The 27,810-nt window shown below is 44.5% G+C and overlaps 1 protein-coding gene across 1 annotated transcript in view; it reads right to left on the bottom strand.

The window, feature by feature from the left end:
* Positions 1-27,810, bottom strand: part of NIM1K (NIM1 serine/threonine protein kinase) — a 70,117-nt gene that overhangs the window by 1,779 nt on the left and 40,528 nt on the right. Inside the window, exons 3-4 of the mRNA XM_007120278.4 lie at positions 18,632-19,626; positions 1,185-1,453 (exon numbers count right to left, since the gene is read on the bottom strand). Of these exons, the coding sequence (XP_007120340.1) occupies positions 1,185-1,453; positions 18,632-18,923 (561 nt within the window). The 5' untranslated portion in view covers positions 18,924-19,626. The remainder of the gene's footprint in view (positions 1-1,184; positions 1,454-18,631; positions 19,627-27,810) is intronic.

Below are 27,810 nucleotides of genomic sequence, written 5' to 3'. Positions count from 1 at the left end.
AGAGGACTCAGTCTGCATCCTCTACTGCTGGATCCTCTTCTGCTCTCCCACCAGATCTCTTTCCCAAGTAGAATGTGCAAGACTCCGCCCACCTGCTCCATTGCCTGGTGTGGGTCTGGCTTATTCCCTGGCCCAGGGAAAGTGCACCCCAGCACAGGGCCACTTAGATGACAACCACAGGTCTGAAACAGCCACTACCATCACACTCCGGTTCTCCCTGCTCACTTCTTTTCCCTCCCCCTCCCTCCCAGCTGCTATCCTGGGCCCCTTAGGTCACGAGGAACCTGCTAATAATTTGGCCAGGAGCTCACTGGTCCATCCCAGTTCTTGTCTCACGACCTCCGAACAGAGGAGCAAACTAGAAACAGCCTCTCAACTAATATAGACACCAGACAAGTGTCTCTTCCTGCCAGTTGGACTGAGAGCTGGGCAAAGAGGGCAGCCAAAACCTTTGCACTAACAGAGTGGTACAAGTGGTCATCAGGTCTGCAAGTCCGATTCCTCCTGTGTGCCCAGCAGTATCACCCGCAATCGGGAGGGCACAGGAGAACCAGCTCATGGATGAACTGGGGAGTATGCTTACGGAGTCCAGATTTATCTAAAGACATAATCAGAGAACTAAAATAAGAATGACACAAGCAAGTGTTAATGTGTTGAGCACAGAGGCAGCTAAGAGCTAGTGCGGTTCACCGAAGGCATGAAGATCAGCACGGGCTGACCCAAGATTGAAGAAAATTTCACAGAGAGACAGAACTGAGCTGGGTCACGAAGTGTGGGTTGGATTTGGGATGTGAGATGTGAAAAGAGGGGAGAGGGCATCCTAGACACAGAATTAGGGAGGCAAGGCCAAGAAGCAGTGAGAAGCCAGCTCTCCGAGTGGCGGAAGACGGGGCTGGAGGAATGGGTGTGGCCAAGGAGTGGGTGATGGTCATCCGGCTGCTCAGAGTGACTCCCATCAACTTCTGCAGAGGCCAGGAGGCTGCCGTGTCACTGGAGAACCCTGGGCGTTGCTTCGGAGGCAGGGAGCACAATCCCAGCCAGACATCTGACTCTCACAGAAGGGACTGCTGTCGGCCCTTGTAGGACTAAAGCCTTCGGGGATGCTTAGATGATGGTAAACTAAAGCCCCATGCCCCCATTGTGGGTAGAACGGGAGCAAGACTCTCCCTCCTCGCCCCGCTCACCATGTGCTTCACGGCAGACACAATCTGGGAGAAGATGAGCTTGCTTTCTGGTTCTGAGAACTTCCCTTCAGTGCTGATTTTCCCAAAGAGCTCCCCACCCCCTGCATACTCCATCACCAAGTGGAGCTTGGATAGAGTCTCCACGACTTCATAAAGGCGGATGATGTTGGGATGGTGCAGTTTTTCCATGCTGGAGATTTCGCGGGATAGGAGCCTTTGGGTTTTCTGGTCTAACTTGGTCTTGTCCAGGATCTTAATGGCCACCTTTTCTGGAAAAAAAAAAAGTCAAAGGATGTGCCTGAGTTCATATCTATTCAGAACTGGAAGGAACCTAGTCCCTCTATTTCACTAGACACAGAGGTTAAGTGGCTATTTCCAGCTCAGAAAGCTCCTCAGCAGTAAAGACAAACAGCAATTTTTGAGTTCAACATCCATGCTGGTGCCTTAGATCAGTGTGACTCTACCATGTACAGGTTTTAATGCCGACTCCTGCCTCCCCAGGAGGTTTCAGTTTGGTGAGCTTAATCCAGTTTTCTGGATAAAGTTAAAGCACCTTTATTTAGCCGACAGAGCCCCTCTTGATCAGGCCCAAGCTACCTCTTCAGCCTCATGGCCCATGGCTCCTAACCACCATCCCATGCACCCTGTAGTCTAACGTTACAGAACCTTTTGCTGTTCACTGAAAAGGTACAGGACATTCATTCCTGGGATCTTTTCCTCTACCTGGATCTACCTGGATTATTTCCTCTCTCTGGCTCATCACTCCTTCCTGTTCTTTACTCAGTTAATGCCGGATGAGTCTTCAAGGCCAGCCTCAGAACCAACCTCTTCCAGGAAGCCTTCTATGACACCTGTCCCAGGAAGATGATGACATCCATTTTCTGTGTATTCTCTGTACTATAATCTCAGCACATTTACCTATAAATATTGACTGCTCATCTGTTTCTTCCTCCTACCCCCTTGCTTGCGTGGGCTGTTTGATCTGATTTGACTTTGTCAGTGCCTGGCACACCATGTACCAGTACAGGAAACACCAGCGCTCGGTGTGTCTGGATTGTTGGAAAGCCATGAAGAGTCGGGCACTGCAAGGTGCTGCTGGTGGGAGGATTAGCTGGTAAGATGGTTCTGGACTGTAGTTTGGTATTACGTCTTGAGAGTCTTTAAAATGGTCACACCCTTTGACCCACCCTTTTCACTTTTGGCAATTAATCTTAAAGAAAGAATCTGACACATGTACAAGATTGCTTGTGTAAGAAGACTTCTGTAACACTGGGAACAGCTTAAGTGTCCAGCAAGAAAGATGGTTAAAGTGTGGTTCATCTATCTCTCTAATGGTACACCTTGCAGCTATCAAAATAATCACGTTGATCTTTATTTATGAACATGGAAAGTTGCTCAGTATAGAACAAGTGAGGAAAAACACAAATAGGCATTCGCATAGGAAAAAATCTGGCAAGATATACACCAAAATGTTTAGAATAGTTATTTTATTAATAGGGGGATCATGGATGGTTTTCTTTTTTTAAATCTTTTATCGGAGTAGTATAGTTGATTTACAATGTTGTGTTAGTTTCAGGTGTACAGCAAAGTGAATCAGTTATACGTATATATATCCACTATATATATCCACTCTTTTTTTTTTAAGATTCTTTTCCCATGTAGACCATTACAGCGTATTGAGTAGAGTTCCCTGTGCTATACAGCAGGTTATTATTAATCTATTTTATAGTAACGTATATATGTCAGTCCCAATCTCCCAGTTTATCCCCCGCTAATGGATGGTCTTCTTTTAATTTTTCTTTTTTTTACTTATCTGTGTTTTCTAATTTTCCTACAATTAACATAGATTGTGTAATAAAAATGGTTAATGTTTGAAAATGAATGAATCTCTACTCCAAAGTAACACTTCATTCATTTTTTGGTTCAAACTGGACCAGACTTTCTATTAGATAAGAAAGCATTTTCCGGGCAAATAAACGGGGAGAACGGGATGGCAGGGCGCCTGTTTGACCTACTTGCAAAACAACTGGTTTGAGGAACTTGGGCACAGTGGTTATGGGCATGAAAATAGAAGTTGCTAGTTTAAAATAGGAGTGTTATCGGTTTATTAAAGTAGGTCCATTAGGACTCCTGGAAGACGAAGAGGCAGGGTTCGCTGGTGCCTGAGGTGGCCGCGCTTGCTCGGTGGGGAAGGAGGAGGAAAGCTCTACGGAGCAGGACCCTCAGGGCTCCCGCGACCTCCGCAGGCAAGCCTCCCGGCAGACGGATGCAGCGCCACGGCCGGTCCCCGGGGCATTCTCGCCCCGCTGCTCGCGTCCTTTCTACTGTGGAGGCTTTAGGATTAAGATTCCCCGCCGCTGTTTACCTGAAACTGAAACTCTGGTTTTGTGTAGCCTGGTAGGCGAGCTGTTATTCCAAGGGCTGGAATAATGAATTCCGTCCTTCGGCCCGGCAGCCTGCCTGCGGAAGAGGCCGCTGCTCCGGCCGGTCCTCCCCAGCGCGGGCCAGGCTTCTGCTTGGGTGCAGGTTCCTCTCGGCCGCCCCCTCGGCTGCCGCAGCTGCACGCGCGCTGCTCGCCCCGCGACCGCCCAAGAATCCGGCTGGGGTGTGCGTCCAGGCCGCTGTCTCGAACCTCCCTTTAGGACAATCCTAGTTACAGATTTTCGGTTTTCTATTTGAGCGCTTCTTAGGAAAGGCTGCCCTCCCACGGCCGGGACCAGAGTGAGGCAGGAGAAGGTTTGAGAGAGGAAATGCGTTCTGAAATTCTACACCCTGGGCGTCCCAGCCTGTTTCCTCCACTTCGTGTTAAATCCGATTATAGTCGTGCCGCATCACGTAAATGTATAATCATACGAAACATTTGAAAAAGCCCTGGTGTTCTGAATTGTCACTAAGTGGTAGAAATTGCCGGTTCGTGAAGAACTAGGTCTCTAGGTCCACCCTTTCAACAAATGTTCAGGCAGTACCTACTCCGCACCAGACTGTGAAAAAGACAGACATGTTCCTACAGTCCAGTGAGACGGAGAGACTCTGAAAAAACCCTCATTACAAGCATGGCACGTGTTAGGAAGGGCCGCACATAGGAGAACAGAGAGACCCCCTGAGAAATGACACTTGCCTTGTGAACAGGAAGTGAGGAGGGAGGCCCAATACTTGGCCGTGAGAAGGCGACAGTGTACCAGGTCTGGGCAAGACGTCACGTTTGTGTTTGAGGATCTAAGAGCAGCCCACTCCACCGCGCATGGAGAATTGGCAGGCTGGGGGGAAGGGGTCCCAAACCAGCCTGCGTTGTAGGCCGGTGTCACGTTACCCAGAGACCTGGAAATTATTTCAGGAAATGTAGTCTTGGGGGTGGGAAGATGAAGAAATACTCTCTCAGAGAAAAAAGAGCCTGCCCGACATATCAGTAAACAAAGGATGTTGCAGCCATTAAGCCTTCACATTACAGCCGCTGAAGGTGAGCCCTGAGGGAACTCAGAATAGAAATGGGATGCCAGCCATCAAGCAGTCAGCCCTGCAGCCACCGGATGCCCCCTGCACCCTGACGAGACTCAGAATGAGAAAGCATGGGATACTGGCCCCAGGGAGCTGAGGTGCGTATCAAAGGAATGATTTCAACGAGCCAGACTCTTGCATCTTCCCATACACAGAAAAGTGCTGAATTCCTTAACTTACGATATCTGGTTTTCTTTAATTAACAGTAATCTTTTGAAGGTCTGACTACCTGGTCTTTGTTGCAAAATCTCCTATATATCCTGGCTCCCCCTCACCTCTTCAGAGCCATCTGAGAGACTGTGTCCCCAGCTTAAGTCCTCAGTTTTGTCTGCTGAATAAAAGATAATTCTCAACTTTTAGGTTGTGCATTCTTTTTTCAGTTGACATGGTGATGGAGATTGAGGTACAAACTTCCAGTTATAAAATAAGTCACAGGGATGTAATGTATAGTTCAGGGAATAGAGTCAGTGATATTGTAATAACTCTGTATGGTGACAGATGGCTTACCATGGCGATCATTTTGTAATGTATAAAAAGATTGGATCACTATGTTGTACACCCGAAAGTAATATAGTATTGTAAGTTAATCATACTTCAATTTTTTTTTTAAAGTAGCCTTTATTTTTAGGGCAGTAGGAAGACACTACAAGGTTTTAAGGGATTGTCATAACCAGATATCCACTTTAGAATGGGTACTCTAGCTGCAGTGTGGGAAAGGGATAGGAGCAGAGCACACCTGAGGGCAGGGTGGTGGTTTTGGAGGTGATGATAGCAACGGCGGTGGCGGTAGTGACGGAGAGGAGAGAGAGAGAGAGAAGTAGAGAAATTTGAGAGGTAAACCTCCCCTTTCTCCAAATTTGATGAAGAGACTGACACATTTCCTTAAACCAGGACTTGCAAACTCAAATGTCTCTAGAGGCCAGGGTGGAAATAGGGTGGAAAGCTTATTGTAAGGCAATAGGGAGTAGTGGGGACTGTGGAGTCCTGAGAAGTACATGCCCCAGAGCAAAGGGGCAGCTGCTACTCAACTCCAGACAATTGTCACTGTTTGGGATGTAGACTCAGTGTTATCAAGTCTAATTTTTTTCAAGAGACATCTGAATTGTAATGCAATCATTCTAATCATTAAGTGTAAGCAACTAATTCAAAATTTCAAACCTAGAGTGGACCAAGCAAAATCTGTCTTTGGGACCAAAGGGACAGGGGGAGGGAGCAGATCTTAGAACCTAGAGAGTGTTGTGTAGAGAAAGCTACCTTGAGGGGAGCTGAGACGTCCTTCCAGTCGTACAGCTGGCCTGAATCAACCTCACAGTCAGGCTGGGGGGACAGATCTCAGGCTCGCCCTCTCCTTCCTTTGATCCAATTCAAGGGCTCCCTACAAGCCAAAGCCAACTGGAACCCATAGGACTAAAGAGACGTGATGTAGTCTGAGACAGAGAGCAAAATGAAGGGTGGAAAATGGATCTGGGGAAGCAGATGGAGGATGTCCAGCACAGTAGGCTAGGAGGGTAAGAGAGCGGTATGCAGTGGAGCAAAAAACAAGGGGATGTACCCCGAGTCAGAGGGTCAGGGAATATTTTTAACACTTTCCCTGGAGTCTAAGTGTTAACTAGAGGAAAGTAGGGGAGAAGCAGTAAGGAGAGATTCTAATAGTAGGGTTGTATAGGAGAGAAGATCTTGAGGCAGGAAAGACCCTAATACCTTAGGGTAATGGTCTATATACTTTTTTGATTAGCTTCCTTTATTAATAAAACATTTTTGAGCATTGCTCTCTTTGTATATTTATTTATAAATTATATGCATGCACTACTAATATACATTTTAAATGTATGTAATCATGGAAATTAAAAACATGTAATTACAAATAAATATAGAAAAGAAGTTCTAATATTTTCTTCCCTCATCCCAGTGGGCACCCCATGGGTATGTGCACTCTACTTTGGAGACCACTGCCTTTGAGGAATTGAAAGAAGAGAGTGGAGCTGGCACATGGCGAATGAAGGAAAAGATAAGCCAAGACGAGGCTGGAGAGTCAGCCAGGGCCAAAGTCCATGAGTCATATTCTGGACCTCAGATTAAAGGCATTGAGAAACCACTGGAGAGTTTCTTTTTTTTTTCTTTATTTTATTTTATATTGGGGTATAGTTGATTAATAATGTTGTGTTAGTTTCAGGTGAACAGCAAAGTGATTCAGTTATACATATATATGTATCCATTCTTTTTCAAATTCTTTTCCCATTTAGGTTGTTACATAATATTGAGCGGAGCTCCCTGTGCTATACAGTAGGTCCTTGTTGCTTATCCATTTAAAATATAGCAGTGGGTACATGTCAATCCCAAACTCCCTAACTATCCCTTGCCTGCACCCTTCCCCTCTGGTAACCAAGAGAAACCACTAGAAAGTTTCAAGCAGAGGGCGAGCTACATGACCAGGCTTGCATTTTCTAAAAGACCGCTTCTGGCTGCAGTGCAGAGGATGAGATAAATATGGATGAGGGAGACAGATTACAGTAATTTAATCCAACTAGGAAAGGGTGAGATATTTAGAAGGGAGCATCAATAGCACTTGGGGTTCAGCCAAGGGTTAGGGTTGAAGAAGAGGTAAAGGTTCTGGGTTGAGGAATGGGGAGGGTTGGTGGCGTGCACTGGAGGGGCATCTTTTTTCTTTTTTTAAAAAATTTATTTATTTATTTATTTTTGGGTGCGTTGGGTCTTCATTGCTGCGCACGGGCTTTCTCTAGTTGCGGCGAGCAGGGGGCTACTCTTCGTTGCAGTGTGTGGGCTTCTCACTGCGGTGGCTTCTCTTGTTGCGGAGCACGGGCTCTAGGTGTGAGGGCTTCAGTAGTGTGGCGCGCGGGCTCAATAGTTGTGGCGCGCGGGCTCTACAGTGCAGGCTCGGTAGTTGTGGCTCACGGGCTTAGTTGCTCCGCGGCATGTGGGATCTTCCAGGACCAGGGCTCGAACCCGTGTCCCCTGCATTGGCAGGCAGATTCTTAACCACTGCACCACCAGGGAAGTCCTGGAGGAGCATCTTTATTGTTGTTGTCATGGCTCTGTGTACTCCCTCAACATCTCTGGTCTCTCTCATCGTGTTTTCTCAGCTGAACCACACCCTGGTTAAATCCAACCTCCCACCTACTCTCTGCCTACACCCATGCAGTGACCGTGATGGCTTGTCTCACTTTGAATTCATGATCCATAACCTCAGGTGCGTCTTTATTGCTCCTGGCAGACACACTGTATTTCCCTGGTCTAATAGTACCCCTACACTTTTATTTTTTTTAATTTTTATTTTATTTTATTTTATTTATTTTTTTTTTTTTGTGGTATGCGGGCCTCCCTCTGCTGCGGCCTCTCCCGTTGCGGAGCACAGGCTCCGGACGCGCAGGCCCAGGGGCCATGGCTCACAGGCCCAGCCGCTCCGCGGCATGTGGGATCCTCCCAGACCGGGGCGCGAACCCGGTTCCCCTGCATCGGCAGGCGGATTCTCAACCACTGCGCCACCAGGGAAGCCCACCCCTACACTTTTAGATGACGCTTTCATGGCTTCTCTTCTCCCATCAAATCTCTAATACCTTCTCTCTCTCCTCACTCATAGCTGATGACTTTGATTTCTATTTTATCGAGTAAAGAAAGCCATAGAAGAGAATTTCTTCAAGTTCCTTCTGCCACTTCTTCCAGCTTACCTGAATCTGTGCCCATAAACTCTGTCTTCCTTCCTGTTTCTCTGGATAAATGGTCCCCGCTCCTATCTAAGGCCTAGCTAAGACCCCTCTACATGTTGAATAGATTCCATCTACTCTCCTCTACTCAAGAACAGGCATCCAAAATTTCTTCCTCCTCTCCTGCGTCATAAGTGTTAACCTTTCTACTGAATCTTTTCTATCTGCATACATTTGTGCTATTTACCCATCTAAAAAAAAAAAAAAGGCTTCCCCACAAAAATGCATACATGTTACCAAAAGACTTGTCCTAGAATGTTCATAATAACATTATTCATAATAGCCCCAAATTGGAAACTATCCTCATGTTCATCGACAGTAGAATGGATAAATAAATTGTAGTATATTTGTACAACGGGCTGCTATATAGCAATAAGAATGAAGCATCTAAACTACATAAAATAATACGGATGGTTTTCCCCCATTTTTTTTTTTTTTTTTTGGCTGTGCTTTGCGGCTTGTACCAGGGATGGAACTCGGGGCTCCGGCAGTGAGAGAGCCAAGTCCTAACCACTGGACCACCAGGGAAGTCCCCAGCTTTCACAAGTTTAATATTGAGCAAATGAAATAAGACAAAAGAAGACATATTGTATGATGCCATTTATATAAAGTTTTACAGGCAAACACAATCTGTGATGTTAGAAGTCAGGGTAGTGGTTATACTTGGGGATGTAGTAAATAGAAGGGGGGGATAGGGGAGCCTCTAAAGTACTGGGAATGTTCTCTTTTTTGAACTTGGTGGTGGTTATGTGGGTCTTTTTAGTTTGGAGAATTCATTTAACTGCATATTTGTGATTTTCATACTTCTTTTTGTATTTATGTATGTTAAACATTAAAAAAAGTTTTTGAGAAACCACAAAAAACCTCTCTCGACCCCACTTCCCCCTCTAGCATCAGACTCTTCTCATTCTCTTTGTAGGAAAACTCTCTTAAAGAGCTGGTTCTACGTCACTGTCTCCAGTCCTCCCCTCATTATGTCTTGAACCTAAGAGATATTGCTACCAGAAAAGCTCCTCTCAGGGTCACCAATGCTCCTCTCATCTGCCCAGCCTCTAAATGTTCGACACCTGAAGGTTAAGTCCTTGGACATCCCTACAATTTCCTCAACGATTCCAGATGCATAAATACACCTGCCTACAAGACCTCTCCACTTGGTTGTCTCAGTTTGGCTTCTTACAGAAGCAGATCATGAGGCAGTGATTCAGGTGCAAGTAGTTGATGAAGGAGGTGGTACCCAGGAAACACTGGTAGAAGAATGAGGAAAGTCAGCCAATTAAGGACGTGTTACTAAGCAAGTTACCAGTTAATCCTGCATGCCTGTTAGCATAACTGACATCATCTTGGGCTCATACAATTCCTCCTGTCCTTCCACTGACCCTACCCAGGACTGCACTATGCAGCAAATCACTTCTCTGTCAAGGGCTTTGTAGTTAACAGATATTGTCTAATGATCGGTAGGTCCAGGTGGCCTCTATGCTCTGTTAGTCCCCAAATTATGATGAAGACCTTCGCTGACATTTTCCTGGTACCCACGAGACTAGTTACCCATTCAATCATCTTGACTTAGGAATGTACTTCCTGTTTTCAAGGGTACTCCCATACCCTAGGTTAGCTATAAAATTGCCCCAGTGGCCTTTCGGGCGGTGCAGAGTATAGCTGCGAATGCTTCCAGATCTTTGTCGGCCCGATCCTGATCCCACCTTGTAAGGTACCCTACAATAAACTGATCCATTGAGTATATGGAGCTGCCTGCCTCATTTTTCAGTCTCAAGATGACTTCTCAGTTCGATGGGCATCTTTTGTTCCCTCCGTCTTCCAACGATCCTGCTGCGAGTTATCGTTTGAGTTTTATCATGAGAAGAGTGAGAGAGCTGGGGTATTTGTACGTCAACTACTGCCAGTAACTAGTTGTTGGCTGTTCCTGGCAGACCTTAATTCCCCTCTATTTCCCATGCATGCAGGAAGAGCAGCTCCGGCAGCTAGAGAAAGCCCAGAGGCAAAGAGATGGAGAGACTGGCGTTTGAAGGTCTGGCCTGCATGCACTGAAATCGTAAGGCCCAAGGAGACACGGGTGAGGCACCAACAGCCTCTGCTATGCATGTATAACAGGCACACCCGGCATAACACGTCCAATACTGATCTCCCCCACCCCAAACCTGTTCCTTCTACAGTTCTTCCCAGTTTCAGTAAATGGAAACTCTATTCCTGCAGTCATCCAGAACAAAAACCTTGAGTATTTGACTCTTCTCTTTTACACTCCACTTTCAATCTGTCAGCAAATCCTGTTATCTCTGCTTCTAAATACAGCCAGAATCCAGCCACTTCTCAGCCTTTCACTGCTCCCTTCCTGGTCCAAGCTACCATTCTCTCTTGCCTGGATTATTCCGATAGGCTCCTAGCTGATCTCTCCTTTTCTGCCTTTGACCCCTCGCAGCCTATTTTCAACAGAGCAGCCAAGGTGATCCTATTAAGCGTAAGCCAGGTCGCGCGTCACTTCTCTGCTCCCTCAAAGGGCTCGGGTTTCCCTCATAGGAAAAGCCAAAGTCCTGACTTTGCCATATTGCATATTAACCTTATGTGATCTGGTCCCTGACACTCTCTGCTGTCACACGCCTCAGCCGTTCCTCGAGTTTTACAGGCACTCTCCCACCTTGGCGCTCTTCTTCTTGCTGTCTCCTCTGCCTGACCACGTTCCCCCATGGACTCCAAGGCCAGTTTCCTTATTCCCTTTAGTTCAATGATCACCTCCTCAGGGAGGCTGTCCCTGGCCATTTTGTCTAAAACTGCAGCCCCCAATGCTCCCTCCCCTCCCCTCTGCTCTATCTTCCTTCCTGTCACTTATCACTACGGAGCATAATGAATATTTTACTGGCTTCCTTTTGTCTGTCTCTCCTCGCTAGAACATAAGCTCCACAGGACAGATTGTTGTCTGTTTTGTTCACTTCTGTATCTCCCGTCCCTAGAACAGTGCCTGTTACACGGGAGGTGATCAACAAATATTTGTTGAATAAATGATCTCACTTAACGCTCACAAGAGCCCAGGATAAGTATCCCCATTGCAGTGTAACTCAAGTTTGCGCCTTGCTTTTTCATTTATTATTGTGTCCCACGCATCCTCCATGTTACCACAGACTCTCCACAGCTGTGATTTTTAATGGCTGTGTGACGTCCATCCAAGTGCATACACTTTAATATCCTTGAGCATTCCTGCATCATTGGAGCATATAAATTATTTTGAGTCCTTTGCATTATAAATAGGGAACTTTTTATTGTTATAGTAATACTGAATTTATTTTTAGGATGGATTCACCAAAGCCACTAACTAACCATTCTTAAAGTAAGAAAACATAAATTTATTTATTTTTAATTTACTTTTTTATTGAAGTACAGTTGATTTATAATATTGCATTAATTTCTGCTGTATAGCAAAGTCTTTTTTATATTCTTTTCCTTTATGGTTTATCCCAGGATATTGAATATAGTCTCCTGTGCTATACAGTAGGACCCTGTTTATCCACTCTATACATAATAGTTTGCATTTACTAACACCAAACTCCCAGTCCATTCCTCCCCCATACCCCCTTCCCCTTGGCAACTGCAAGTCTCTTCTCTACGTCTGTGAGTCTGTTTCTATTTCATAGATATGTTCATTTGTGACATATTTTAGATTCCACATCTAAGTGATATCATTTGGTATTTGTCTTCTTCTGCCTTACTTCACTTAGTATGATAATCTCTAGTTGCATCCAGAAAACATAATTTTAAATTGCTGTTTTAATGAATGTACTCAAGAGAAGGGACCCCTTTTTCAAAACCACTGGGCCTTCTCGGTTAAGCTTTACTAGAGCCTGTGTGAATCCCCCAGCCCTGTCCTTCTAGGAGATTATAGCATGAAGAACCCACCAGAGAGTACTGCCATGCATTGCTCCCTCCCAAATCTCTTCCCACCACTACTGGATTTTCCGGGGAAGTTATTATACTAACTTAATTCACCAGGTATTTGTTGAATATTTATTAGTTATAATGAATGTGGGGGAAGTCTGAGGATCAATATGATACAGTGTCTGACACCAAGGAGCCTATGACCAGGACATACAAGACTTTCACTATACCCCGGATTTGTTAGGCCCCAAATCTTTATTTCTCATGCATACATTCTCTTGGGTTCCAAGATGGTCATTGGGCTCCTTTACTTGACCTCCATGGACCTCCAAGTCAGTGCTTCCAGATCTGCACTCTCAAATCCACTTCTCCTCCTGTATTCACTATTCACTGCTGAGTCATTAAGGCTGGAAACCTGGGAGTCATCTTTACATCTTCCCCTCCCTGTCCTCTCCTGCTTTCCCCCATGCAGTTGACCACAGGTTTTCCAATACTCTAAAATAGTTTTCAAAGGCATCCCCTTCTCTCCATCCTCACTGTCACTTCCTTAGTTGAGGTGGACGTCACCATTCCTCTGGATCATTAGACTAATATTTTATTCTGACACGCCTGACTCTTGTCATGTCCCAACTTCAATTCACTTTCCTCACTGAAATAATTAATAGTTAATCATTTTATTAATTGCTTGCTTAAAGCTCTTCAATGGCTTCCTGATACGTAAATGACAAAATCCAAATATGCAAGAAGATTCTCCATGATCTAGTCCCTGCCTACATCACCCGCCATATCTCCCACTACTACTCAAGTCATGCACTAGCCTCACTGAATTACTCTTAAATCTCCAAACACTCCGCACCCTGGCTCATACCTCCAATCACTTTACATCCTCTCTCTCTGACTGGAATTCCCTTTCCTCTGTGTCCTGCATTATTTCTCCGCAAACCTCAAGACCTAATGCAAGCCTTTCCCGATCAGTTGACCCTTTCCTGATTTCAGCCGCAGTCGAGCACACCCTTTGTAACCTCACCCTGTGACAGCACTTATCAGTTGTTTCCTGTCTGTCTCCATTACCTACTGCGAGTTCCTATCAGGCAAGAGCTGTATCTTATTCATCTCTGTAAGGCACAAGAGAGTTTATTATATTTTTTAAAAAAGAATGAATGAACCGATGCATAAATAAATTGAGAGAGATGAAGAAAGGCTTCTAGAAACATGAGACTAGAGTAACAGAGAAGAAGACCAGGGATGAAGGGGTCAGAAAGGACAGCAACAGAGAAAGGGACAGGCACCCATGGCCTCTTTTACTTTTGTTTGAGGCAACAGATGGGACATAAAATATTCAGAAGCCGAGTGCGTCATTTCTTTTGAGAAATTTCTAATCAGCCTAAAAGGGGACTCATGATGGCTTCAGCCTGCCCTATCAGCTTGCAAGGCCCAAGAGAATCTGAGCCATTAGCTACAAAAATAAACTCCAGCCAGCAGGGGCCTATACTGGAGCCTTCTCTTTAGGGATCCAGAGCAGCTGGTGTCTTTTTTTAAACTACTGTCTTGGGAGCTGCCCCTGGCACAGAAACCCTCTGCTTCCCTGGGAATCTCCTCCGTTATCTTATCTCCTCCTATCTAATCTCCTCCTCATTATCTTATCCAGGTTGTCCATATTTCCTAGAAAACCTAATGACAATTCTGGGCAAGCTGGCTTTGTATGGGAACCATATTTATACAAATCGCTATTCAGACTATGTCATCTGACATGGCCTGGTAATGGGACAGGGTATTTGTAATTCCCAGCAAGGCTAAACCACTCCCTGATAAATCTCCTTCCATTGTAGGGGTAAAGATTTTAGAGGAATGTCCCCCTGTCTTTCCATCCCAGTCTGCTCCTGGTAGCTTAACGTCCTCCCTCTTTTCATAAGTCACAATCTTCCAGTCTTGCCTCTGTCATCCTCCCAGAGTTCTCCCTTCCTAGTACCTACACCGCCCGTCTCTTTCTTCATCTCCACATTGATTCACATCTGGGTCTCCCCTCCTTCACACTCTCAGTTCCTTTTGTCCTCACCTTTCTACTCTTTCCTGGGCTCACTTCTGATAGAACCCAGAAGAGACATGAGCTCGGTACCAGGACGAGGCCATCACGGGATGAGTCTGCAAGTTGGGAGGCGAAGTCTGGGATTCATTTTCCTGTTGCATCGGTACAATGTGCACAGTGACCTGCTGTTAACATTTTCTGGCTTGTTTAAACGTGCTTGTTGAACTGATTTTTCCTCTGCCTGTGCTTTTGGCCTTCCTCTCCTTTTGTGCACCCATCCCATCCCATAAGCAGAGGCTGACATTGAGCCTTTGACAACAGGGCTACTCTGTGGCGGTTTAGGAGTGAGGAGAGCATGATAGTGAAGCCACTGAGGCCCCCATCCACACAGCAGGAAAACACCGCATTCTCTGAAACTCAAGGGGCTAGAATTAAGTTAATTCTGTAATACGACAGGCAAGAAGCCTTTGGCACTCAAGAAGAAAGTCACTATGTAAACATCAGTTGTGGTCCTTCCTCTTTCTTCTGTCCTCCTCACATGACAGACTGTCTACGGAATTAGACGCTCTCCTGCTCCTGGCTTGTGATGGTTTCCCTGCTTAGCTGGTTATTGTCGCGGTGATGATATGTCCGTCAATTTACTGTGCTCTCCACTCTCCCGTCTCAGAGACGCTTCTTTGGACCTCGGGCCCTGCTGACAGTGCAGTGGGTCGTGTGACCCGAAAGGCTGCAGCTGACTTGACATAGGCAGGCCCTTGACGCAGCGGTGGCCCATCGCCGGCTGGTCAGTGAGCGATTATATTCTCTTTTCAAAATCTGAGCTGAAATAGAATGAAACTAGTGGGATGGGCATGGGATAAAGCTGAGAGGTTATGTAGATATGGGACTGGAAACAATCATTCTTGGCCATATGCCTTTGGATAATTAAGCAGAGAAGGCCACCCCGCAGAAAGAAGTACGGAGTAGAAATGAGAAGCCGTGCAACCCCAGAGAAAGGGGAGATGGAGAGGGTAACCTCCACCCTTGAAACGTGGCTCTACCTCCCTCCCTGCTGAGGGGCCACAAAATTCCCCTGCACACAAGTCACCCTGTCAGCGTGAGCTCATCGGAGTCGGCTTCTGTCGCATGAAATGAATGACGTGTGACTCACACAGGCCTAAAGGACCTGGACTTTTTTGAAAGCAGATTAATACTGGCACTTAATGAATACTTGCTACATGCTCTGTCTAGGTACATGGTAAATATCCAGTATATTATATCTTTTTAAAATTCGCTCCTCCTAGCAATCCTAGGCAGCTGATATATTTTCTTCACGTATACATAAGGAAGTTGTGGCATAGAATGGTAAAATAACTTGTTCGGGGGTCACACAGCTAGAGGAAAAAAGAATGGGAATTCCACACAGGTCTGGCTAACTCCAAAGCTGATATCTTTCCAAAATATTGCACTACCTTCTGCCACCTTCAGGACAAGGTGCCGCTCTCTCTTACACACTGACTGAACAGGGAGTGCGGGCAGAAAGTAGGTGCTGCTTCTGAGTCTTGGTTATACACTCTATGACTTGTGCATTGTCCCCTGCTTCCCTGCTGCAGGCGTTGGAGGGCAGGATCACTCCTCGGCAGTCCGGCCGCCAGGTGGTGAGCAGGGTGGGGTCTGGCGGGGGTCTGGGGCTGAAGAAGGCAGTGGTAGCCCACTAGGTCGGCTTGTCCAGGGCAGTGTGTGAAAGAGCTGCCCCTCCACCCTGCACCAAAATCCCGAGGTAGCTTGCAGCAAAAAGGAAGCTGGGCTCTAACCCTGTCTCTGCCGTGACCTCGGGACAGCCACTTCTGAGCCTCCGTCTCCCCATTTGTAAAATTCAGGAGGGCTAGATGAGGTCAGTGTTTCCCGGAGTGGAACCTTGAACACTCATGGGGCATGCAGTGATTTTAGTGCATGAAAACAGCCTTAAATAGCACTGCATCACAGCATAAAAATGTTATTTCCGTTCACTCTCCTAAGTAAGGTAAAGAGAAACTCACAGATGGGTTTTTGGCATGTTTTAAATTACTTTCAGTCAGTTCGTAAGTTTCTTTTAAAATTTTTTTTTTTTTTGGCCATGCTGTGCGGCTTGTGGGATCTTAATTCCCCGACCAGGGATCAAACCCATGCCCCCTGCCGTGGAAGTGTGGAGTCCTAACCATTGGACTGCCAGGGAAGCCCCCCTTTAAAATTTTTTGCAAGTTGCTAAGAGAATAGATTTTCAAAGTTCTCACCACACGCATACGAAATTGTAACTAGATGAGGTGGTGAGTGTGTTAAATAACCTTATTGCGGTAATCATTTCATAATATATACATATATAAAATCAGAACATTGTACACCTTAAACTTACACGATATTATATGTCAATTACATCTCAATAAAGCTGGAAAAATAAATAAACGGAACTTTGAAATTTGTGTGCATTGTATTTATTTTTACCACTACCTTCTATTCATGGGTTTTCATGACTTTAATATCAAATTTCCTTCTGAAATAAGTTTAAGTGAAAAATAGACTTGCACAATGATAGCTACCATTTACTGAGTGGCTACTCTGTGCCATGTACATCATAGATATTATTCCTAATTTCCCCAACAATTCTAAGATAAGAATCATTATCTCTATTTTACAGCTGAGGCAACTGAGGACCAAAAAGGCTAAGTAATATGCATGAAGTCAGATACCTAGTAAGTGACTGAACGAGGATTTGAACAGATTTGTCTGATTCTGAAGCACATGTTCTTTCCACTATCCTATCCTCTCCACTAGAATCTAATATCTGAACCTACACTCGGGAAGCAGTTCCAACAGGCTTTGCTCAGCCTTTAGCCCCTCTGACCTCTCTGCCACAATGGACACTCTCCCCTTTGTGAATTCCTCTCCTGGTTTGCCTTTATGCAACTTCTCCTCTCCTCTTCCTGATCATGTCTTCCTCTCAATTCCTGGCCCCTCATCTCCTTATGTGTTTTATGTTGTCTTTCACTCTTGCTCTAGACTATTGAAAAGCAACATCTTTCCCAATTAGATGTGAATCGCAGCCCTAGAGCTGCTTTTATGAGTAACATAATCAACGCTACTGGCTGCATTTTGTCAGCGAGGAACCTGAGGGCTCACAGGAGCGCTGTAATGTCCCCAGGTAGGTAAGGTGAGTAGGCATGAACCCAGACACTCGGGCTCAGAGCAAGATAGAAGGGGACTTGGAGCTCCAGTGACTTGGGCGTGTGTGCAGGCATGTGCGTGCATGTGTGTGTGGGGGTAGAGGAGGTTGTGGTACTTTCTCCACAGGGGCCAAACAGGGATGAGCAGGGAATGGGGTTGGGGGTTGGAGAAGAAAAGAAAACAAAACTCTGACACAAGAAACAGCAGCCCTGGAGACGTGGTGGCAGCCTGAGTGCAAGGAGAATGAATGTCAGTATGGGACTCTCAGGGAGAGGGCAGAGCCCGTGGGCTTTAGGAAGTCTGTAGATTATACCGAGTTGCAGGCATTCTTTCTCTGTCCTATGACTCCGTTATGACTGTCTCCAGGCTTAGTTAACTAAGTTAGAGGTAACTTGGAGAAGTGCCCACATGGGTTGGGCAGCAAAGGGCTGCTGGTCTCTCCACACAGCTCCTCTCTGAGGCCAGAGCGGTGGGCACGGCTGGTCGAGAATCCAGAGTGACCAGCGACCAAGCAAGCGTGGCTATTTGGTAGCAAGCAAGGAGCTAACAACGATGAGAACTAGTACAGAGCAGACTGAAGCAGAGAAGTTCTTGAGATCAAGTCCCTTTTCCCCAAACCTAACAGAAGCAGCAGCCTCTGGTAAGGAGGAGAGGCTGGACCCCGCTATCCACTGACCATCCGGGAGAGCCCCTGTGCCACTGGTATTGACAAACAAACACAAACAGAAGTTACAAATAAGGACCCGGAATACGAGTGGCCTTGGAACCAAGCCACACTCCCCTCCGCTTCTCCAAGGTGTAACTGGAGAGGACAGATTGCCCTCAATGTTTGAGTGAGTTCACCTGCATGCTATAGTGGGAGAGTTTGTGGAGTCAAAATCATCTAAGATTAAACTGCTAAAGCCACATTTGACATCTTTGGATCTTAGTTTCCTTATCTATAAAGTGAAATCAAAATACTGAGCTCACACCATCGCTGTGAAAATGAACTGCGGCAACAATGGACGGCGGCTGGCATAGGACTTGCACTTAGCAGGGGCTCAGTGATGACACCTCACCTGCCTCCTTGGCCCTGGACTCCTAACCCGACCCCCAACCAGGTCCCAGCACCCTGGGCATCACCCGTGGAGGGTGGATCCTACCTTTGGTTAGGGAGTGAATCCCGAGCTTGACCTGGGAGAAGTTCCCACTTCCGATTTCCCCTCGGACGCGGTAAAAGCCGATCCGTTTCCCCAGAGTGATCTCCCTCACCACCTTCTGGTCTTGGGACATGTCCTGGGTCAGCTTCTCGAAGGGTGTCAGCTGGCGAGGCTGTCCCTCTCCGTCCTCCTTGGTGCACTCTGTCTGACCGCCACTCTCCGCGCTCTCACGCCGGTCCCACCTGGCATAGTGGGTGTTCTCCAGGCCGCCTCCATTCACATAGACAGCAGTCATCGTCCTCCGCAGGCCCACGTTTCCATCTCAGCAGAGGCACCGATCGGGGGCAGGCTGGGGAGGAGCCCAAGGGGCCCGGCGGGTGGGAGACGGGGGTTGACTGCCAGAGCCCTGTGTCCTTGAGAACCGGGCAAAGACTCCTGAATGTGCAAACCCCCTTCTCAGCTTCAGGGGGAGGGCAGAGGCCAATGCCAGAACCGCCTACCAGCCAAGCCCGAAGCCGCCCTCACTCGAGACCTTCCTTCACGTTGAACTTCCCAGCTCTAACTGGACCATCAGGCACACGTCCAGGTACCAGAGCCGCTTCCCTGATCAGGCTCCAAGAACTTTCTGGCTGGCCGCGCTGGTGCTCTGTGGTAGGTGGCTGTGTCCCAAAACAAAGGCTCCAGTTTGCTATTTCCTTTGATGGCCAGAGAATCTTTTGCTCTGGTGTGTAAAAGCCCCGCAGAGGCCCTCAGGTCCCTGCTGCTGGCACGTATCTCTGATCTTCTTCATTCTGCACTTTTGCTGTCAAGTTGCAGGGCCCCGGAGATCTGATAATCTGGACCCCAGGAAAGAAGAAACTTGCAAATCAGCCTTCTGGTCACACGGGCAGCCAGAGGAGGATTAAATCCCTGCAATGTCACTTTAGCCGGCCTTTATTTAGATGAGCCTTCCTCTAAGCCGTGAGCTGTCTCAAAAATTTGGCGGGTGCTACTTCATCCTAAGAACAGAGAATAAGGAAATGTATTAGTCCATGCTAATGTACAGTACGGGATTTATAATGAATGTGAAACTGCTTCGTAAGCACCAGTCTAAAAGCACTCTACAAATTTCAGTTATGACTCATATCAGTAGTAAATGCTTGATCACATATGATTTAGTAAGAAGAAAGTGTACGCACATACACTCCTCGATCTACATTTCAGAAAAGCCCTCACAGCCTGTAAATATTTCTAGCAAAGTAATTTTTCTACTTCTGTTTCTGGCTTGCTTTGAAGCCAGACTTTTAAAATTATAATACAGTAGGGAATTCCCTGGCGGTCCAGTGGTTAGGACTCCACACTTCCACTGCCGGGGGCCAGGGTTTGATCCCACAAGCCACGTGGCACGGCCAAAAAAAAAAAGGAATTGGTAGGTAGAGTGGAAATGTCTTTAGTAAAATCTGTCAGCTTTTCTGGTCACATCATTTATAAAACAAAGTGACCACGATGTCAAATTTTGAAATAAAATGATAATACGATCATCATAATGACAAAGATTTCCTATCAGTTTTCAAAAGTTCGTACACTGATTCAAATAACAATGTGTTATATTTCCTTTACACTGTATATTCTCATACACCGGCTAATTTTTCTTCTAGGTTTATTTTCTAGGTATTTCTAATCTGGTGTCAGCCTCCAGGCCCAGGAGCTCATTTTGAAGGTTCAGAAACAGGGTAATGTTACTGGAGGGCAAAAGTCTATGGCCTCCCCAGTGATGAGAAATACTGCTCAGCTAGAATATCTTCATGACTTTCTTCCATGCAGCCTCCAGTAAGAAATAATCACTTCCTCCCTGGATCCCCACAGCACTCTGTACAATTTCCAACAGGTCTCCTCTCCCTGAAGGTGGGAACCATGTTTAATTCATCTCTATATCCTGCTCTCCTCCCCTCTCCCTCAGCATGGAGCATGATGTCCTAAATAAAGAAAGTGTTTGCTAAATGTGCGTTGAACTCGATTTTTGGACTTGAGCAATTCCAAACCAAAAAACCTGAGCGAAAACATGAGAGACCGCCTTGGAAATGGGAATTCCCAATTCTGTTGGATGATATCACATTATTACAGTTAGGTACAGAATTGCTTACATTGTAATTGTGTTTAAGTATGGGGTTGCTGAATAAAGAGAAACAAGGACAGGAGAGAGGAGTGGTGGGAGGCTGCCCATCACTGCGCCTTTTTCTGCATGGGGGAGGGGAAGCTGGATGAAGGATAAAGGACAGAGGTTTAAAAGGGGCCAGGTGTTAGTAACCACACACATCTCTAGGCTAGAGTCTGAGTAGGGTGTTTTAAAAGACATTTTAAGGTAAAAGAGCCTGAATTAGCTTGAGGAAAATCTAAGCCACTGGTTCTTAAGCCTCCTGGAGTTGCACACTCCTTTGAGATTCTGATGAAGCCTGTGACCCTATCCCCAGGAAAAAGCATGCACACCTAATCTGCATCCAGTTTTAAGGGGTTCACAGACCCTCTGAGACCCATCCCTGTACTTCAGATTAAGAAGCTCTACAAAGATCTCCTCAGATCCCTGGCAGAAAGAGACCATGCAGACAAGAAGTGGTGTAACAATTTTAATTCTGAAAGAAACTTTAGCTACACCTGTGCAAAGAGAGTAAGGCCTTTCGACAGGATGCAGTGCTCGATCGCCTCGTGTTCCTGCAGGTTCCAGAACTTCTTGGCTCTGTGTCCTTACTGGGCCTTGCTCAGGACTCCAGGCTTGCCTCTCTCCCAGTGCCTCGCCACAGTGCTGTCATTACCAACCCCAACTAGATAAGCACCTGGAGGGCAGGAACCTGTACCTTATTCTTCGAACTCCCAGGGCTCAGCCCAGTGCCTAGCAGTTGTATGATAAGCATTTGTTGAAGAAGGAATGAATTAACTTACCAACTGATTGATCGTGACATTCAGGTATGATCTATTGAGTAGAGGTAAATATTTTATTTATAGACACATAACACTATCCCAACATTTACTTGAATTATCTCAGAAAGCTTATTTCAGTCCACATTTCCAAGGGCTGGGCTACCTTCTACTGGCCAATAGTATTCCTGGCCCCGCCTTCTTGTGTAGATGAAAGCTTAGTCTGAATTCCACCATCCAACTGAGAATTGCTACAGTACTGCTTAGAAAGCCAAAGTCTTCAAATTATAATGCACTGGTTAGAGAGGGAAACAGGAGCTCTCATTCATTGTTAGAGGGTATAAATTGGTACAAGTGCTTGGAGAACAACTGGCTATAGGTATTAAAGTACAAGTGTATGTATCCTTTGCCTCAGCTATTCCACTTGAATTTATCCTGCATGTACATTCACAAAGGTATACATATTTCTAATATAAAGATGGCTAGGGGCTTCCCTGGTGGCGCAGTGGTTGAGAATCTGCCTGCTAATGCAGAGGACACGGGTTCGAGCCCTGGTCTGGGAAGATCCCACATGCCGCGAAGCAACTAGTCCCGTGAGCCACAACTACTGAGCCTGCGCGTCTGGAGCTTGTGCTCTGCAACAAGAGAGGCCGCGATAGAGAGAGGCCCGTGCACTGCGATGAAGAGTGGCCCCCACTCGCCGCAACTAGAGAAAGCCCTCGCACAGAAACGAAGACCCAACACAGCAAAAATAAATAAATAAAAATTAAAAAAAAAAGATGGCTAGATAGATATTCACTGCTGCATTGTTTTGTAGGAAAAAACTAAACATTAATTAATTAAATGTCCATCAGTAGGGACAAGTCAAATAAGTTACAATACATACATATACAAAAATAGTGGATTATTTGTGAAATAATTCATTGTACTTGTGAAAAAGAATGAGTTATGATATCCAAGATACATTGTTAAGAGGTCAGTAGAGTTTACATAATGTGATATCAGAAGTATAAGAAAGAGGAGGGTATACCTGAGAAACTGGCAATATTTACTGCATTTGAGGAGAGGAGTTGTTGGAATGGGAACTAGAATGAGAAAAAGGTGTGTATTTTTCACTATTTACTCTTTTTATATGATTTACCTTTTTTTATGTGCATGTATTTACCTTTAAAGAGAAAATTAAAAATACGTAATATGTTGCCATCTTACACAATTGGTGTACAGAAAGTTTGCTTTACTTTTGGTTATACAGGGAGATTGCCACACCTGTTTGTCTAATACTAATGGACTGCTCTTAAAATCAAAAGATAATTAGGGATTTCTAGTTAAATACAGAATTTTATGCTTTCATTTATCTCTATTTCCTTCCAAAACCCCACAGTAGGAATAGGAGGGGAAAAAGGCATAAACCCATAAGGACAAACAGAGTAAGAAAGGTAATAGCAGATGTAAGATACCAACACATCTGGGGGAGATGGAAAGCAAATTGAGGAGTAGTTAATGACTCTGCAAAGACAGTGAAGAAAACTGCAAAACTGGACATGCCAATGAGATATACCTTTCTGAACGCTCAAGAGACTTCAAACTATAAGAGACCAACTACCTCAAAGTTTGGAGGATTGAAGCAGACCAAAAATGGGGATTGTTTGAATGTAGAGCAGTGAGAGCCCCAGCCCCTTTCCTCCTCAGGGCCAGTTTGCTACTCTCTCTGCCCACTCCCAGGTCAGCTCAGGAGCACATGGCACAGGACAGCCCATTAGCTCAGATCCAGTTATGGGATCACTGTTTCCCTCTTCTCTCTGCACCCTTAACCCCTTGAGTTTCCAGAATAAAGGGAAACATGTATATAATCTGCCAGGCAGGGGATTCCTCTTTTGGTTAAAGAGAAAAGACCTCCTGAAACCCATATTCGGAGGTTCTCCAACCCAAAACCCACCTGACCACCTACTGTGCAGTCCTCCAGGTGCCAGTTTCACTTGCAGGCAAGGAGCTTCCAATCAGATTTAAGTGCCTTCTGCTTAGAATGAATGTCCAGCCAAGAGGCGCCAGACACCTGAGGAAAGGTTCCACAGTGAAAGGAAGAAAGCATACCTACCCACCTCGGCTGCTCACCTGTGGGGTGAGGCAGGGATTCCGTGTGGCTGACAGGGTCTTGGTGCTCTGGCCACGTGTCAGGCCTGAGCCTCTGAGGTGGGAGAGCTGAGTTCAGGGCATTGGTCCACCAGAGACCTCCCAGCCCCACGTAATATCAAACGGCAAAAGCTCTCCCAGAGGTCTCCTTCTCAACGCTAAGACCCAGATCCACTCAATGATCAGCAAGCTACAGTGCTGGATACCTTATGCCAAACAACTAGCAAGAGAGGAACACAACCCCACCCATTAGCAGAGAGGCTGCCTAAAATCATAATAAGTTCACAGACCACAAAACACACCACTGGACGTGGTCCGGCCCACCAGAAAGACAAGATCAGGCCTCATCCACCAGAGCACAGGCACTAGTCCCCTCCACCAGGAAGCCTACACAAGCCACTGAACCAACCTTACCCACTGGGAGCAGACACCAAAAACAACAGGAACTACGAATCTGTGGCCTGCAAAAAGGAGAACCCAAACACAGTAAGTTAAGCAAAATGAGAACACAGAGAAATACACTGCAGATGAAGAAGCAAGGTAAAAACCCACCAGACCAAACAAATGAAGAGGAAATAGGCAGTCTATTTGAAAAAGAATTCAGAGTAATGATAGTAAAGATGATCCAAAATCTTGGAAATAGAATGGAGAAAATACAAGAAATGTTTAACAAGGAACTAGAAGAACTAAAGAGCAAACAAACAATGATGAACAACACAATAAATGAAATTAAAAATTCTCTAGAAGGAATCAATAGAAGAATAACTCAGGCTGAAGAACAGACCTCTGGGACAACATTAAACACACCAACATTCGAATTATAGGGGTCCCAGAAGAAGAAGAGAAAAAAAAAGGGACTGAGAAAATATTTGAAGAAATTATAGTTGAAAACTTCCCTAATATGGGTAAGGAAATAGTCAGTCAACTCTAGGAAGCACAGAGAGTCCCATACAGCAAAAATCCAAGGAGAAACATGCCAAGACACATATTAATCAAACTATCAAAAATTAAGTACAAAGAAAAAATATTAAAAACAGCAAGGGAGAAGCAACAATTAACATACAAGGGAATCCCCATAAAGTTAACAGCTGATCTTTCAGCAGAAACTCTGCAAGCCAGAAGGGAGTGGCAGGACATATTTAAAGTGATGAAGGAGAAAAACCTACAACCAAGATTACTCTACCCAGCAAGGATCTCATTCAGATTCGATGGAGAAATTAAAATCTTTACAGGCAAGCAACAGCTAAGAGAATTCAGCACCACCAAATCAGCTCTACAACAAATGCTAAAGGAATTGCTCTAGGCAGGAAACACATGAGAAGGAAAAGACTTACAATAACAAACCCAAAACAATTAAGAAAATGGTGATAGGAACATACATATCTATAACTACCTTAAATGTAAATGGATTAAATGTTCCAACTAAAAGACATAGACTGGCTGAATGGATACAAAAACAAGACCTGTATATATGCTGTCTACAAGAGACCCACTTCAGACCTAGGGACACATACAGACTGAAAGTGAGGGGATGGAAAAAGATATTCCATGCAGATGGAGATCAAAAGAAAGCTGGAGTAGCAATTCTCATATCAGACAAAATAGACTTTAAAATAAAGACTATTACAAGAGACAAAGAAGGACACTACATAATGATCAAGGGATCAATCCAAGAAGAAGATATGACAATTGTAAATATTTATGCACCTAGCCTAGGGGCACCTCTGTACATAACGCAAATGCTAACAGCCATAAAAGGGGAAATCGACAGTAACACAATCATAGTAGGGGACTTTAACACCCCACTTTCACCAATGGACAGATCATCCAAAATGAAAATAAATAAGGAAACACAAGCTTTAAAGAATACATTAAAGAAGATGGACTTAATTGATATTTATAGGACATAGCATCCAACAACAGCAGATTACATTTTCTTCTCAAGTGCTCAGGGAACATTCTCCAGGATAGATCATATCTTGGGTCACAAATCAAGCCTTGGTAAATTTAAGAAAATTGAAATCACATCAAGTATCTTTTCTGACCACTATGCTATGAGACTAGATATCAATTACAGGAAAAAATCTGTAAAAAATACAAACACAAGGAGGGTAACCAATACACTACTAAATACCAAGAGATCACTGAAGAAATCAAAGAGGAAATCAAAAAATACCTAGAAACAAATGACAATGAAAACACGATGACCCAAAACCTATGGGATGCAACAAAAGCAGTTCTAAGAGGGAAGTTTATAGTAATACAACCCTACCACAAGAAACAAGACACAGCTCAAACAAACAACCTAAACTTATACCTAAAGCAATTAGAGAAAGAAGAACAAAAACCCCCAAAGTCAGCAGAAGGAAAGAAATCATAAAGATCAGATCAGATAAATGAAAATGAAATGAAGGAAATGATAACAAAGATCAATAAAACTAAAAGCTGGTTCTTTGAGAAGATAAACAAAATTGATAAATCATTAGCCAGACTCATCAAGAAAAAAAGGGAGGAGACTCAAATCAATAGAATTAGAAATGAAAAAGGAGAAGTAACAACTGACACTGCAGAAATACAAAGGATCATGAGAGATTACTACAAGCAACTCTATGCCAATAAAATGGACCACCTGGAAGAAATGGACAAATTCTTAGAAAAGTACAACCTTGCGAGACTGAACCAGGAAGAAATAGAAAATATAAACAGACCAATAAAAAACATTGAAATTGAAACTCTGATTAAAAATCTTCCAACAAACAAAATTCCAGGAACAGATGGCTTCACAGGTGAATTCTATCAAACATTTAGAGAAGAGCTAACACCTATCCTTCTCAAACTCTTCCAAAATATAGCAGAGAGAGGAACACTCCCACTCTCATTCTACGAGGCCACCATCACCCTGATACCAAAACCAGACAAAGATGTCACAAAGAAAGAAAACTACAGGCCAATATCACTGATGAACATAGATGCAAAAATCCTCAACAAAATACTAGCAAACAGAATCCAACAGCACATTAAAAGGATCATACACCATGATCAAGTGGGATTTATCCCAAGGATGCAAGGATTCTTTAATATATGCAAATTAATCAAAGTGATACACCATATTAACAAATTGAAGAATAAAAACCATATGATCATCTCAATAGATGCAGAAAAAGCTTTTGACAAAATTCAACACCCATTTATGATAAAAACCCTGCAGAAAGTAGGCATAGAGGGAACTTTCCTCAACATAATAAAGGCCATATATGACAAACCCACAGCCAGCATTGTTCTCAATGGTGAAAAACTGAAACCATTTCCACTAAGATCAGGAACAAGACAAGGTTGCCCACTCTCACCACTCTTATTCAACATAGTTTTGGAAGTTCTAGCCACAGCAAACAGAGAAAAAAAAGAAATAAAAGGAATCCAAATAGGAAAAGAAGAAGTAAAGCTGTCACTATTTGCAGATGACATGATATTATACATAGAGAATCCTAAGGATGCTACCAGAAAACTACTAGAGCTAATCAATGAATTTGGCAAAGTAGCAGGATACAAAATTAATGCACAGAAATCTCTGGCATTCTTATACACTAATGATGAAAAATCTGAGAGTGAAATTAAGAAAACACTCCCATTTACCATTGCAACAAAAAGAATAAAATATCTAGGAATAAACCTACCTAAGGAGACAAAAAACTTGTATGCAGAAAACTATAAGACACTGATGAAAGAAATTAAAGATGATACAAATAGGTGGAGAAATATACCATGTTCTTGGATTGGAAGAATCAACATTGTGAAAATGACTCTACTACCCAAAGCAATCTACAGATTCAATGCAATCCCTATCAAACTACCACTAGCATTTTTTACAGAACTAGAAAAAAAAATTTCACAATTTGTATGGAAACACAAAAGACCCCAAATAGCAAAAGCAATCTTACCCAAAGCAATCTACAGATTCAATGCAATCCCTATCAAACTACCAATGGCATTTTTTACAGAACTAGAACAAAAAATTTCACAGTTTGTATGGAAATACAAAAGACCCCGAATAGCCGAAGCAATCTTGAGAAACAAAAACAGAGCTGGAGGAATCAGGCTCCCTGACTTCAGACTATACTACAAAGCTACAGTAATCAAGAAAGTATGGTACTGGCACAAAA

The sequence above is a fragment of the Physeter macrocephalus genome, chromosome 8 (assembly GCF_002837175.3).
Source record: "Physeter macrocephalus isolate SW-GA chromosome 8, ASM283717v5, whole genome shotgun sequence".
Lineage (NCBI taxonomy): Eukaryota > Metazoa > Chordata > Mammalia > Artiodactyla > Physeteridae > Physeter > Physeter macrocephalus.
Note: the sequence above shows the minus strand (reverse complement) of the source record. Positions and strands in the feature narration are given on the sequence as shown.